Source organism: Mobula birostris, chromosome 28 (genome assembly GCF_030028105.1).
Source record: "Mobula birostris isolate sMobBir1 chromosome 28, sMobBir1.hap1, whole genome shotgun sequence".
NCBI classification, from domain to species: domain Eukaryota; kingdom Metazoa; phylum Chordata; class Chondrichthyes; order Myliobatiformes; family Myliobatidae; genus Mobula; species Mobula birostris.
This window is the reverse complement of record NC_092397.1, coordinates 3,749,137-3,763,220: the sequence shown is the minus strand read 5'-3', so window position 1 is coordinate 3,763,220 and position 14,084 is coordinate 3,749,137. Positions and strand designations below refer to the sequence as shown.

At 48.7% G+C, this 14,084-nt stretch overlaps 1 protein-coding gene across 6 annotated transcripts in view; it reads right to left on the bottom strand.

Annotated features, from left to right (window-relative positions):
- Positions 1–14,084, bottom strand: part of mark2b (MAP/microtubule affinity-regulating kinase 2b) — a 180,669-nt gene that overhangs the window by 53,351 nt on the left and 113,234 nt on the right. For all 6 annotated transcript variants that reach the window (XM_072245999.1, XM_072246000.1, XM_072246002.1 and 3 more), the window contains 3 exons: positions 5,763–5,811; positions 891–956; positions 145–215 (listed from right to left, as the gene is read on the bottom strand). In XM_072245999.1, coding sequence (XP_072102100.1) covers positions 145–215; positions 891–956; positions 5,763–5,811 — 186 coding nt within the window. The remainder of the gene's footprint in view (positions 1–144; positions 216–890; positions 957–5,762; positions 5,812–14,084) is intronic.

Below are 14,084 nucleotides of genomic sequence, written 5' to 3'. Positions count from 1 at the left end.
TCTATTATGTACCTCATTGTACTGCTGCCACAAAGACAACAAATTTCACCATGTGTGCCGGTGATATTAAACCTGATTTTGACTCCAATTCCTTTGCATTCCCACCACCCCCTGATAACCTGGGTGCACCTGGGCTCAACTTACCTGTCGAAATTTGGCTCTGGCTTCCTTCTCTTTCATTCTTCCATGCGCAACTAAGTAATCAAAGACTTCCCCTGCAGGGCAACGTGGAGAGTTAGCCAGGAAACGAAACACAAGATCTTGCGAGACACATGGGGGTGGGGGAATCCTGCATCAGCCTGGAAGCTGAGCAGGTTCAGGCCTGGATGGGAGGTCACCTGGGTGCCAGAGCTTCAAAGTGCAACGCTGTACGGTCAGCGATCGCAGTCCAACCCTGCCGCCCTCTGTAAGGAGGCTCTGAGTGTGGGTTTCCTCCTGGTTAGGAGGTTAATTGGACACGTGAGTGTAACTGGGCGGCACGGCCTCGTTGGTCCAGAAGGGCCTTGTACCGTGCTGGATCTCCAGTAAATAAAACTGCACCACCACGTGGGCCGCGTTGTCTGCTCTGCAGATTATACGTGTCTGCCGCCCACGTTATTGCGGGCACACTGAGTGCCTGATCCAAGGGGATGAGGTGGGTGCTGGAGTAACACACACAAAACACGGGGGGGGGGGGGGGGGGGCTCAGCAGGCCGGGCAGCATCTATGGAGGAGAATAAACAGTCAGGTTGTGACCCCTCATTGGGACACACAACAGGAAGGGGAGACCCTTACACCTGCAGGCAGGAGTCCTTCCACACGGGGCCAAGACTGGGAGCTGCAGGCACTGAGCTAGCACACCACCACCCCCCACCCACCGTCTCTCGCATGCATCACTCCGAGATACTCACCCCCACTGGCATACTCCATTACTAGATACAGTGTCTTCTCTGTTTCAATAACCTCAAATAATTTAACTGCAAGAGAGAAGAATAAAATCAGGGTTTAAAAAGAAAGTGTCACAGGAAAAGTTTCAAACTTGTGTTGGAGATAAAGACCATAAGCCCACAAGACACAGGACCATTCAGCCCATCGAGTCTGGTCTACCATTCCACCATGACTGATTTATTATCCCTCTCAACCCCATTCTCCTGCCTTCTCCCCATATCCTTTGACACTCTGACTAATCAAGAACCTATTTAGAACAATACCAGAAGAGATGAAAATATCAGTATTTATCACTCTTCCTAAGAAAGCTGGAGCAATAGAAAGTGAATTACATAGGACCATAAGTTTAATGGGTCATATCACCAAGATACTTCCGAGAATTTTGATGACAAGAGCTAAAAGTAAGATGCAAGCTGAAATAGGTAAAGAACAATGTGGATTTGTGAAAGACAAAGGTACAAGAAACGCAATATCGATGTTAAGGATACTATCAGAGCGAGCTATTCAAGTGCAAAAGGATTTGTTTGTTTTATCGACTACACGAAAGCATTTGATAAAGTGAAGTACAATAGGTTATTTGAAATATTACAGAAAACTCTAGATCTAGATTCGAAAGATCTCCGCCTAATCAGAAATCTGTACCGGGAACAAACTGCGGTTGTAAGAATAGATGGAGAAGTGAGTCAGTTTATGAAAATCAAGAGAGGCATTAGACAAGGGTGTGTTTTCTCCCCGATTTATTTAATGTGTAGAGTGAAACAATATTACAAAAAATAAGAGACATCTTGGGAATCAAAGTTGGCGGTGAAAACATCAATAATTTCAGATATGCAGATGACACTGTGTTAATTGCAAGTACGGAGGAAGAACTACAAAACTGAATTGATATAATTGTTGAAGAAAGTGCAAAAGTGGATCTAACAATTGCAAAAAGACAGAATGTATGGTGATATCCAAAAAGAAGGAGAATCCTATCTGCAGGCAGAGAGTAAACAGGGAAGACAGAAAACAAGTAAAGAACTTTTGCTACTTAGGAAGCTGGGTGACATCAGATGGCAGGTGCGACTTGGACATCAAAAGAAGAATAGGGATGGCAAAAGACACCTTTACGAGAATGAAGAGTATACTGACCAATACTAAACTAGGCATGACAACCCGCCTCAGAGTAATGAAATGTTACGTTTATCCAGTTATGTTATATGGCTCAGAATGTTGGACAATATCTAGTAACATGAGGAAATGAATTGTAGCAGCAGAGATGTGGTTTTTGAAGAGGATGCAAAGAATATCATGGACGAAACGAATATCTAACGAAGATGTCATGAACAGAGCAAACACAAAAAGAGAAATAACGTACGAGATCATGAAAAGGCAACGTAACTTCACTGGACATGTGATTAGGAAAGAGGAGTTAGAATGCACAGTAATTACGAGAAAGGTTGAAGGGAAGAAAGCAAGAGGAAGACAAAGACAAATGATGATGGAGACAACAGCCAGAGAACTGGAAATGAATACCAATGAATTGATCCATTTGACCCGAAACAGGAGTGTGTGGGCCATGGCAGTCAAAGCTCAAACTGGGCACGGCACCTGATGATGATGATGATGATCTAGCTCTACTTTAAATATAGTCAATGACTCTGCCTCCATAGCTGTCATTGAAAGCTACCATTTGGCTAAAGAAGTTCCTAATCTCTAGTCTAAACGGATGTTCTTCTATTCGGAGGCTGTGCCCTCTGCTGCTAGACTCCACTATGGGTAACATCCTCTCCACATCCACTCTATCCAGGCCTTTCAATTTTCGATGGGTTTCAATCAGGTTCCCCCCTCATTCTTCTGAACTCCAGCGAGTACTGGCCCATAGCCATCAAATGCTCCTCAGGTATTACTGTTTAATTCCCGGGAACTATCTCGCGAACCTCGCCTGGACCCTCTCCAAAGCCAGCACATGCTCTCATAGATACGGGGCCCAAAACTGTTCACAATACTCAGAAGTGCGATCTAAGCAGCATTCTTGCTCGTATGTTCTAGTCCGCTCAAAGTGAATGCTAACATTGCACTTGCCTTCCTCACCACTGATGCAGTCTGCAAGTTAATCTCCAGGAAATCCTGCACGAGGTCTCCAAGTCCCTTTGCCCCTCGGATTGCTGAATTTACTCCCCGATTAGAAAGTAATCGATGCCTTTGTTCCTTCTACTAAAGTGCGTGACCATACACTTCCCAACACTGTATACCACCTGCCAGTTCTTTGCCCATTCTCCTAATCTGTCCAAGTCCGCTGCAGACTCCCGCTTCTTCTGGAATAGGAAACGGCTGTAAGTTTCTGTGCTGAGCCTGGTGCGTTTGCTGCTACAAGGCTGCTGACCGTTACATTCCAGGGACGTGATGGGGTGATGCATCCACAACTCGCGATCCTCCCACCCTTCCTCCCCCAGCTCCGCTACGATCCCAAGGGAGTGGAACTTCCTTTGGGGTGGGGTTCAGACATTCAGAAGGCTTGGTCTGACCCCACTGAAAGCACGCGCCGGCCGGTTCATCTGTGGAGAGGGGCGGGTACAGCCTGGCCCACCACACAAACCAGCCTCCCCTCCACGTCCCACTGCCTGGGAAAAGCAGTCAAGATAATCGGGGACACCACCCTCGGCACACACTTTCTCTTCTCCCATCAGGCAGAAGATACAACAGCCTGAAAGCATGTACCACCAGGCCTGAGGACAGCTTCTACCCCACTGGTATCAAGCTATTGAATGGTCCCCTAGTACAAGATGGACTCTGTGGACGCAAACTGCCTTCACTGTGGCCCTTGTAACTAACTGTCTGCCCGCACTGCACTTTCTCTGTAACTGTAACACTTTATCCTGCATAGTTATGGCTTCTCCATAAATCCATAAGATACAGGAGCAGAATTAGGCCACTTGGCCCATCGAGTCAGCTCTGCCATTTCATCATGGTTGATCCATTTTCCCCCTCAGCCCCGATCTTCCGTCCTCTCCCCGTGTCCCTTCATGACTCAATCAATAATCTATCAACCTCTGCCTTAATTATACTCAACAACTTGGCCTCCACAGCCGCCCGTATCAACTAATCTCACAGACTCACCACTCTCTGGCTAAAGAGATCCCTCCTCATCTCCGTTCTAAAAGGACGCCCCCCTCTATCCTGAAACGTCCCCTCCACATCCACTCTACTAAGACCTTTCACCATTCGATAGGTTTCAATGCGGTCACCCCTCATTCTTCCGAATTCTAGTAAACACAGACCCCGAGCCATCAAACGCTGCTCATCTGACAAGCCATTCAACCCTGGAATCATTTTTGTAAACCTCCTTTGATGCATTCTGAGAAAAGGAGCCCGAAACTGCCCACAATACTCCGTGTACAACCTCAATGTGCCGATATTTAGAGCAGTCTGTCTGCATGGCACACAAACGAAGACCTTTGATTTCATTTTATTTTGAGGTACAGAGCGGAACAGGGCCCTCCCAGCCCTTCGAGCTGCGACGCCAGCAACCCGCCAGTTTAACCCTTGCCGGGTCGCAGGACAATGTACAACGACCGGTACATCTTGGATTGCGGGAGGAAACCGGAGCACCCGGAGGAAACCCACGCGTTCACGGGAAGGACGTGCAAACTCCTTACAGATGACGTCGGAACTGAGCTCTGGCGCCCCGAGTGGGTTTCCTCCGGGTGCTCTGGTTTCCTCCCACAGTCCAAAGACGTACAGGTGAGTAGGTTAATTGGTCACATGAGTATAGCTACGATGGCGCTCCACAGTGCCTCCTTCCAGCTCATCTGTGGAAACAGCTGATTTCTACCTTTGATCTCTCTCTTTTTCCTTTTTCAAGGTGGGTGGGGTTCTGTCGAAGACCCCGACCTAGGGCTACACTCAAACTTCAGTTCATTGCGGCGGTGGGACGCACTGCTGGGGGCTCACGACCAGCCGTTTTCCGATACCCCAAGGACACGGCCGAGAAGATGAGTGTGCCTTCGGGGTCCCGAGGCTTTGTGACCCTGGGGTCGAGCCGAGCCTCTGCCAGCGCTGCTGACGGAAGCGTCGCGGGAGAAAACGGAACACCGGGAGCTACGGATCAGCTGTCGTGGGCTCTGTAATTGGTGAATCGGGCGCTCTGTCTTTCTCTCACTGGTGGGGGAAGAGATTGTTGCCGGTTCTAGAGCTGGAGAACTTGGAAAACAAAGTGACGCAGCAAACTTTTACACCATAGTGAGCAAGTTGTTTGTCAGTGTTGGTCTACCCTCTTGTTGTGGAAGGAGAGCACCTCTCTGTCCCTTTACTAGGGGGAGAGACAGCCTGTGCTGTGTGAAATTGTAGGGTGAACTATTAGCTCTTGTTAGACTGCAGATCATGGCCTCCCTTGGGAGCTTTGCTATTGCTTGCTTGGGGGGTGGAGGATGTGGATGCTCTTTTTTGGCTGAAGTGGGGAGGGGGAGGGTTGTTGTTGTGTTGCTGGTTGTGTGGGAGGAGGCTCTAACATTTTTACTGTCACTCATTCTGTGGGACACCTCTGTTTTTGTGGATGTCAGTGAAGAACAAGAGTTTCAGGTTGTATATTAGATGCCTTCTCTGATATTAAATGAAACTGTTGAATTGGGCAAGAAAGGTATGTTGGTTGTCCCTCTCAATAAAAATAATTAAAAGCAAAGCAACTTTACCCAGCACGGAGCAGACTCTCAGAGGTCAGAACCCAGGGGGCGGAGGGTTGCACATGCACACAAAGGGAGGGCAAATCCCACACGTTCCACACTCCCACCCCCCGACACGCACAGGACGAGGAAAAGGGCTCACGCCAGGGCTCAGTCGAAGAAGCGAGCTCTCACCTATGTTGGGATGATTGAGAATCTTCATTATTCGAACTTCACGGAACAACTGCAAGGGAACGAGAGAAATATCAAATAGAGTCACAGAACCAGCAAGAAGCAGGCCACTCGGCCCAACTAGTCCGCGATGAACTGCTATTCGTCCTAGTGCCACCGACTCAGCACCGTAGCCCTTCCATACCCGCTCCATCCACGTGCCTATTTAAACTTCTGTCAGATGTTGAAATCGAACTCTCATCCACCAGCTCGTTCCCCCTCAAATACGTCACCTTCTACCCTTAACCCGTAACTTTGAGGTCTAGTCTCACCCAATCTCAGAGGAAAAAGCCAGCTTGCATTTACCCTATCTATACCCCTCATAATTTTAAATAGCTCTCTCAAATCTCCCCTCATTCTCCTACACTCCAGGGAATAAAGTTCTGAACCTGCTCAACCTTTCCCAAGTCCTGGCAACATCCACAGTCAATTTCTGGAAACACTGCACCAACGTTTATGGAAATGATATCTATGGGCAGTGCTTCTGTCTTAAGGTTTTAAAGATTAAAGATTAGCTTTATTTGTCACATGCACATGGATTCATACAGTGATATAAGTCTTTGTGTCAAATCAAGTCAGCGAAGGTTGCGTTGGGGGCAGCCCACAAGTGTTGTCCCACTTCCAGTGCAAACACATAACAGGCCCACAGCTCATCAACCCCAAAGGTACAGTTTTAGAATGTAGGAGGGAAACGGAGCACCCGAAGAAAGCTCACTCCTTACAGCCAGGGGCAAGAATCGAACCCCAGCTTACAGCCATCATGCTAACCGCTACGAGGGGCAGCTTCTCCACCCACAACGTGGTCTGCACGTGGAGTGAGCTGCCAGAGGATGTGGTTGAGGCAGGTACGTTAAAGACATTTCAAAGACACTAGCCTCCAAGAGGACCACGACCTCGTCGTAGGGTTTGGAGGCTCGTGTGCCTCACTGACCCGAAGAGCTACATTGGCTGGAGTCCGGGCTTTGCACTTTGGCTCTTGGTAGGGTCACCCATGTCAAACAGGGTCAAAGGGTAGAGGTCAGACTAACAGTGGTCCACCAGTCCTCCAGGTTCAGGGCTGACAACCCTGATCGGTCAGACAAAACTGTTACGGAAACAGCGATGAAGAATCTGAGAGCGACGGTATTCCTGAGTCTCCACCCGGGACTTGCGTGACTGACAGTAGTGAAAACGGAGAGGAAGCTACTGACACGATGAAGGAAGCCCTGAACACCACCAGAGATGGAGTACCTTCACTGCTGCCCGAAACGCCAGTGGTGTAATGGGCAGTGAGTAAAGGCACTTGGACAGGTAGATGAACAGGAAACGTTTAGTGGTATTTGGGCCAAACGTGGGCAAAAGCCAGACTCACTCTCAGGGACTCCTCATCTCATGTTCTCGATATTTAGTGCTTAGTTATTCTTTTTCTCTTTTTGTATTTGTCTTTTCCATGCGGGTTGTCTGCCTGACTGTGTTGCGTGCTGATTGTACTGAGATTCCTTGTATCTACTGTGAATGCCCACAAGAAAATGAAACGCAGGTTGCGTGAAAACCAAAACCGCTGAGAGACTACGCCAGGGTAATCAACACTGTACGTCGCGCTTCCAAATACCAAATTTCCAAAACGAAGAAGGTGCGATCAATCCTTTATACAATTCCAACAAAGACGATTAACCTTAGCAATAAAAACCGTACTAAATTAGCGATATATCAATCTTAGCATTAAAATAAGCATAACTGAAGCTTCTAATTACTGTGGGGGCAGCATGGTAGTGTAGTGGTTAGCACAACGATTTACAGTACGGGCGACCCGGGTTCAATTCCCACCGCTGCCCGTAAGGAGTCTGTATGTTCTCCCCGTGACCGCATGGGTTTCCTCCGGGTAATCCGGTTTCCTCCCACAGTCCAACGACGCACCGTTGGTAAGTTAATTGGTCATTGTATATTGCCCCGTGATTAGGCTGGGGTTAAATTAGGGGGTTGGACTGCTGTGTGGGGCGGCTCAAAGAGCTGGAAGGGCCAGCTCTTCACTGTATATCAATAAAGAACAAATAAATAAATAAATACGCATAATTAGCCGTCCAACTAAATTAGCATTTCAATTAAAAAATACCATTCCACGTGTCTCCCCCTCTGGCTAACAACCAACTCAGAATCAGAATCAGGTTTATTATCACTGGCATATGTCGTCAAATTTGTTAACTTAGTGGCAGCAGTACAATACACGATAAATATAAAAATATAATTCAATGAACTACAGTAAGTATATATATGTATATTAAATGGTTAAATTAAAATAGTGCAAAAACAGAAATAATAAAGGTGAGGTAGTGTTCACGGGTTCAATGTCTGTTTAGGAATCGGGCAGCAGAGGGGTAGAAGCTGTTCCTGAATCGCTGAGTGTCTCTCTCTTCAGGCTCGCCAACACCTGTCTCAGGAAGCACCTGGACCCACTGCAATTTGCCTATCGCCACAACAGGTCTGCAGCAGACGCAATCTCAATAGCTCTCCATGGGGCCTTGGATCACCTGGACAACGCAAATACCTATCTCAGCATACTGTTTATTGACTACAGCTCAGCGTTTAACACCATCATTCCTACAGTCCCGATCAAAAAGCTGCAGAACGTGGGCCTCTGTACCTCCCTCTGCAACAGGATCCTCGACTTCCTAACCGGCAGACCGCAATCTGTGTGAATTGGAAATAAGATTGTTCAGCACGGCTTTGTGGGCCAAAGGGCCTGTATTGTGCTGTAGGTTTTCTCTGTTCGTACCTCCACCTCGCTGACAATTAACACAGACCTCCACAGGGGTGTGTGCTTGGCCCACTGCTCTACTCTCTCTGCACCCACGACTGTGTGGCTAGGCACAGCTCAAATGTCATCTATAAATTTGCTGATGACACAACCATTGTTGGCAGAATTTCAGATGGTGACGAGAGGATGCACAGGAGTGAGCATGCACCAGTGCTCATAGAAGGATCAGAAGTGGAGAGAGTGAGCGATTTCAAGTTCCTGGGTGTCAGTATCTCTGAGGATCTAACCTGGATGTAACACATCGACGCAGCCATAAAGGCAAAACAGTGGCTATATTTCATTACCAGTTTGAGGAGATTTGGTTTGTCAACTAAAACACCCAAAAACTTCTACAAATATACAGTGGAGAGCATTCTGATTGGCTGCATCACCGTCTAGTGTAGGGGAAGGAGGGGCGACTGGAAAAGATCGAAATAAGTTGCGGAAACTTGTAAAATTAGTGAGCCCCGTCACGGGCACCAGTCTCCGTAGTTTCCAGGACACCTTCAAGGAGCGATGTCTCAGAAAGGCAGCGTCCATCATTACGGACCCCCATCACCCAGGACATGCCCTCTTCTCACTGTTACCGTCAGGAAGGGAGTACAGGAGCCTGGAGACACACACTCAGCTTCTCCGCCCCCCCACCATCCGATTTCTGAGTGGACATTGAACCCACGAACACCACCTCACTACTTTTTATTTCTGCCATTTTGCATTAATCATTTTAACCTAACTATTTCGTAGACATATACACACTCAATGTAACTCACTTTTGTCTCTGTATTTACCATTGTACTGCTTCTGTAAAGTTCACAAATTTCACGTGCTATGCGGATGATATTAAACCTGATTCTGAACCGCCTTCCTGGTGGTAGACGACCAGAAGAGGGCTTGTCCTGGGTGGTGGACGCTGCCTTTCTGAGGCACCGCTTCCTGAGAATGTCTTGGACACTACGGAGTTAACCCCAAGCGTCAATGAGTAACTGCACTCGTTTGCTTCCACCACGCCCCGACCCACGGGACAGATTACCAGAATAAACGTCCCACAAACTACAATACAGACAGAAAACAGACACACTGCTCTGACAGGCTCATGTACATACACTGGTGTGAGTTTACTTTGGACTCTGAAAACCAAAGAGACTAGTATAGATAGGAATGCAAGGACCAGTTGGGCCAAATAGCCTGTTTCTGTGTGTAATTCCTTTTCTCCTCGTTTTTTTTTTAAACAGTTATTGGATACTGTCCGGACTGAGGAGCAGGTCTTATGAGAATAGATTGGGTGTATGCCTCAAATCAAATCAGTGTAGAGTGAGGTGGGAGGCAGCACGCAAACAGCACCACCCCTCCAACACCAACACAACATACCACAGCTAACCCTCACCCGTACGCCTATGGGACGTGGGAGGAAACCAGAGCACCTAGAGGAAATCCGTGCAGTCACGGGGAGAACGTACAAGTCAGTGGCAGAGATTGAACCCCTATCTTACAGCAGGCGGCGTAATGACATTACACTACCTCGCTCAGAGATTCGGACGTGTAGGGGCTGTGCTTAGACGGGCATCTTCAACAGCATGAATCCGGCGGGCCGGACCTGCTGTGGGTCTCACTCTAAACGAGCGGACTGAGGGTACGGCATCACGGTCAACACGGGTTCGTTGGGCCCACTGGCCTGTGAGTCTGCAGCGTCCCCACGCGCGGCAAGAGCACGCAGCCTCCGCGGTCAGTGTTCTGCTGAGCCACGGCGCCCGTCCTGAACCAGGCCGGTCTGGGGAGTCACAGAGAAGGACCTGTCGCTGCCGAGGTTGGGCAGCTCCCCAGCACATCCTTATTAGTGGCAGGACAGGGATGTTATTTGGAGATTGAGGTCACCGTCCCAAAATACATGTTTACCGACCTGTCACAGCATTCCCTCGCTCCCTCACCTGCGCTCTCTTCCCCTCCCTCACCCGCGCTCTTCCTCTCCCTCTACCCCTTACCCCCAACTCTCCCTGTCCCCCCTCTCTTTCCTTCTCTTGCACTGTGCTGAGTTCTGGTCACCCTGTGATAGGAAAGATTGGGGGGGGGGGGGGAGAGAAAAGATTTGCAAAGATGTTATGGGGACAGAGGGACATGAGCGACAGAGGCTGAGGGGTGACCTTACAGAGATGTATAAAATCTCAAGGGGTATCGACATGGTGGACGGTGACAGTCTTTCCCCCTGGGCAAGGGGGAAAGGGTTTAAAGGGAAGCCAAAGGGCAGGTTTTCCTCACTGAGGGTGGCGCGATGAAGCAGGTACAGAAACGGCATTTAAATGACGCTGGGGGGCAAAGGTGTAGAGGGATGTGGGCCAAGCACAAAATAGTGGGACTGACGGCGGTTGGCACGGTGGTCAGCATGAAGAGTTTGGGCCGAAGGGCCTATGCCCCCTCGGTAGGAATCTCCTGCCTCTTTGATCTGGTTTCGGGGCCCCCCGTGGGGAGTGGCCGAGGGGACAGGATGTAGGGGCAGAACACCCTGTGGCCTCCCCCCCCAGTTCAGAGTATTTACCACCCTTCAAACTCAGGCGTGAGAGTCAGCGAGCACTACAGAAACACGTCCTTTGGCCCGTCCAGTCCATGCCAGTCTGTTACTGTGTCCGGCACCTAGACCACTGCCCTCCACACCCTCCCCAGCCGTGCACTGAACCCAATCTCTCTTACATGTTGAAATCGAACCCATTCCACAGGCAGCTCTTTCCACACTCTGAGCGAAGCAGTTCCCCCTTCAGTTTGTCACCTTTCACCTTAACCCATGACCGCTGGTTGTAGTCTCACCCAACCTCAGTGGGGGAAAGCCTGCTTGCACTTACCCGATCCACCCCCCTCATCATTTTGCACGCCTCTATCAAATCTCCCCTTCTCCTGCACTCTAGTCCTCACCTATTCAACCTTTCCCTAAATCTCAGGTCCTTGTCAATTCTCTCTGCTCTCTTTCGATCTTATTGACATCTTTCCTGTAGGTGGGTGACCAGAACTACACACAATACCCCAAATTAGGCCTCACCAACTCCAATATAACACCCTAATTGCCAAACTCAATACTCTGATTGATGAAGGTATCACCTCACCCTTACCTTGCGACTAGAACTGGTTTATTACTGTCACACGGACGTAGGTACAGTGAAAACCTGTCCTGCACACTGCTCTTCCAGATCAGATCGTTACACGTATTGAGGTAGAACAACAACAGAATGCAGAGTAAAGTGTGCCGGCTGCAGAGAAAATGCAGTGCAGGGAAACCATAAGATACGAGATCGCATCGAGGGGGATTGTGAGAACAAGGGTGGATTTTATTGTACTGGGGATGTATGAAGGGTCTGTCGCTTGCAATGGCTGCTGCTCGGTCTCAGTGGGCCTGCCCGTAACACGAGAACGCGGTCCGTCCCGCTCCTGCAAGCTCTGGGTCTCGCTGACAATGAGGGGTAAAAAAGAAGCTAGGAGTGAGGAGAATCTACAATGCTTCCCACAGCTGGGACACGCACAAATCAGCGTACATCTGCTTAGCAGCTCGCTCCAGGCAAGTGCCTTGAACCGAAGCAGCTGGACTAGCAGAATCAGGTTTGTTGTCACTGACGCGTGTCGTAAAATACGTTGTTTTGTGGCAGCAGCACAAGGCTTAAACATTACTACAGAGCACACAATATTACCGTCCAGTACAGGCCCTTCGGCCCATGATGTTGTGCCGACCCTTTCACCTACTCCAAAATCGTTCTAACCCTTCCCTCCCATAATCCTATCTAAGAGTTTCTTTAATGTCCCTAATGTATCTGCCTCTACCACCACCCCAGCAGGGCATTCCACACACCCATAACTCTCTGTGTAAAAAAACCTACCTCTGCCTTTACCCCTATACTTTCCTCTGATCACATTAAAATTACACCCCCTCAGATTAGCCAGTTCCACCCAGGGGAAAAGTCTCTGACTGTCCACTCAGTCTGAGCCTCTCATCTTGCAGACCTGCCAAGTCACTTCTCATCCTCCTTCACTCCAAAGAGAAAAGCCCCAGCTCACTCAACCTCTCCTCATAAGACACGCTCTCTAATCCTGGTAAATCTCCTCTGCACCCTCCACATCCTCCCTACAATGAGGCAACCAGAACTGAACACAATACTCCCAGTGTGGGCTAACCAGGGTTTTATAGAGCTGCAACATTACCTCACCGCTCTTGAACACTACCCCCCGACTAAAAGACCGACACACCATGTGTCTTCTTAACCGCCCTATCAACTTGCGTGGCAACTTTGAGAGGCGTATGAACATGGACCCCATGATCCCTCTATTCCTCCACACTGCGAAGAATCCTGTCATTAACTTTTTGTACTCTGCCTTCAAGTTCGACCTTCCAAAGTGAATCACTTCACTCTTTTCTGGATTGAACTCCATCTGCCACCTCTCAGCCCAGCTCTGCATCCTGTCAATGTCCCGCTGTAACCTACGACAACCTTCTACACCATCACAACTCCACCAACCTTTGTGTCATCCGCAAACTTTCAAACCCATATTAAAGGATGTTACTGATCTCGAAGCTGTAAGCACCCTGAGCACTTCCTGAATTTTCAAGGAAATGCACAAAAGCATTTTCACAAACAAACTGGCAGGAAATAAGAAGGACATTAAACAACTCAAATTAAGTAATTAGCCAGAGTCCAGGGAGAGGAAAGATAAACAGTGAGGGAGATAATGACAGAAAGGAGACAACAGACTACAAATCGGGAAACCGTGACTAGTGAGGAGTTTGAATTCAACTGTCACTCAACCATACGGATGAATACAGCCAAACGGAACAGTGTTACTCCAGGGCCAAGATGAATATCACATTACCAACAGTCGCACACAGCACAAGGCACGAAGAAATAGAAAAACATAACAGTCACAACCAAAAAATAAGATAGCCCAGGTCCTTGAGTGTCATGGCCTGTAGATTGATGGTGCATCGATGTTGTCTGGAGCCACGCCTCCACACAAACAAGTACGTAGCAGTTCCTCATCTCGTGCTGGGTCAACCGCAGACATAAGCAATCCAGCTCATCTTAAGACCATAAGACACAGGAGCAGAATTAGGCCATTTGGCCCATCAAGTCTGCTGTGTCATTTCATTATGGCTGATCCATTTTCCCTCTCAGCCCCCAATCTCCTGCCTTCTCCCCGTATCTCTTCATGCCCTGACCAATCAAGAATGTATCAAGCTCCACCTTAGTTATACGCAACAACTTGGCCTCCACAGCCGCCTGTATCAACTAACTCACTCCACATATTCACCACTCTCCGGCTAAAGAAATTCCCCCTCATCCCCGCTCTAAAAGGGCGCCCCTCTATTCTGAGGCCGTGTCCTCTGGTCTGACCATAGGAAACATCTCCACATCCACTCTATCGAGGCCCTTCAACATTCGATAGGTTTCAATGAGGTCCCCCCTCATTCTTCTGAATTCCGGTGAGTAGAGGCCCAGAGCCAACAAACCTTCATCATCCACTGGGGGAACACAGGAGTAAAG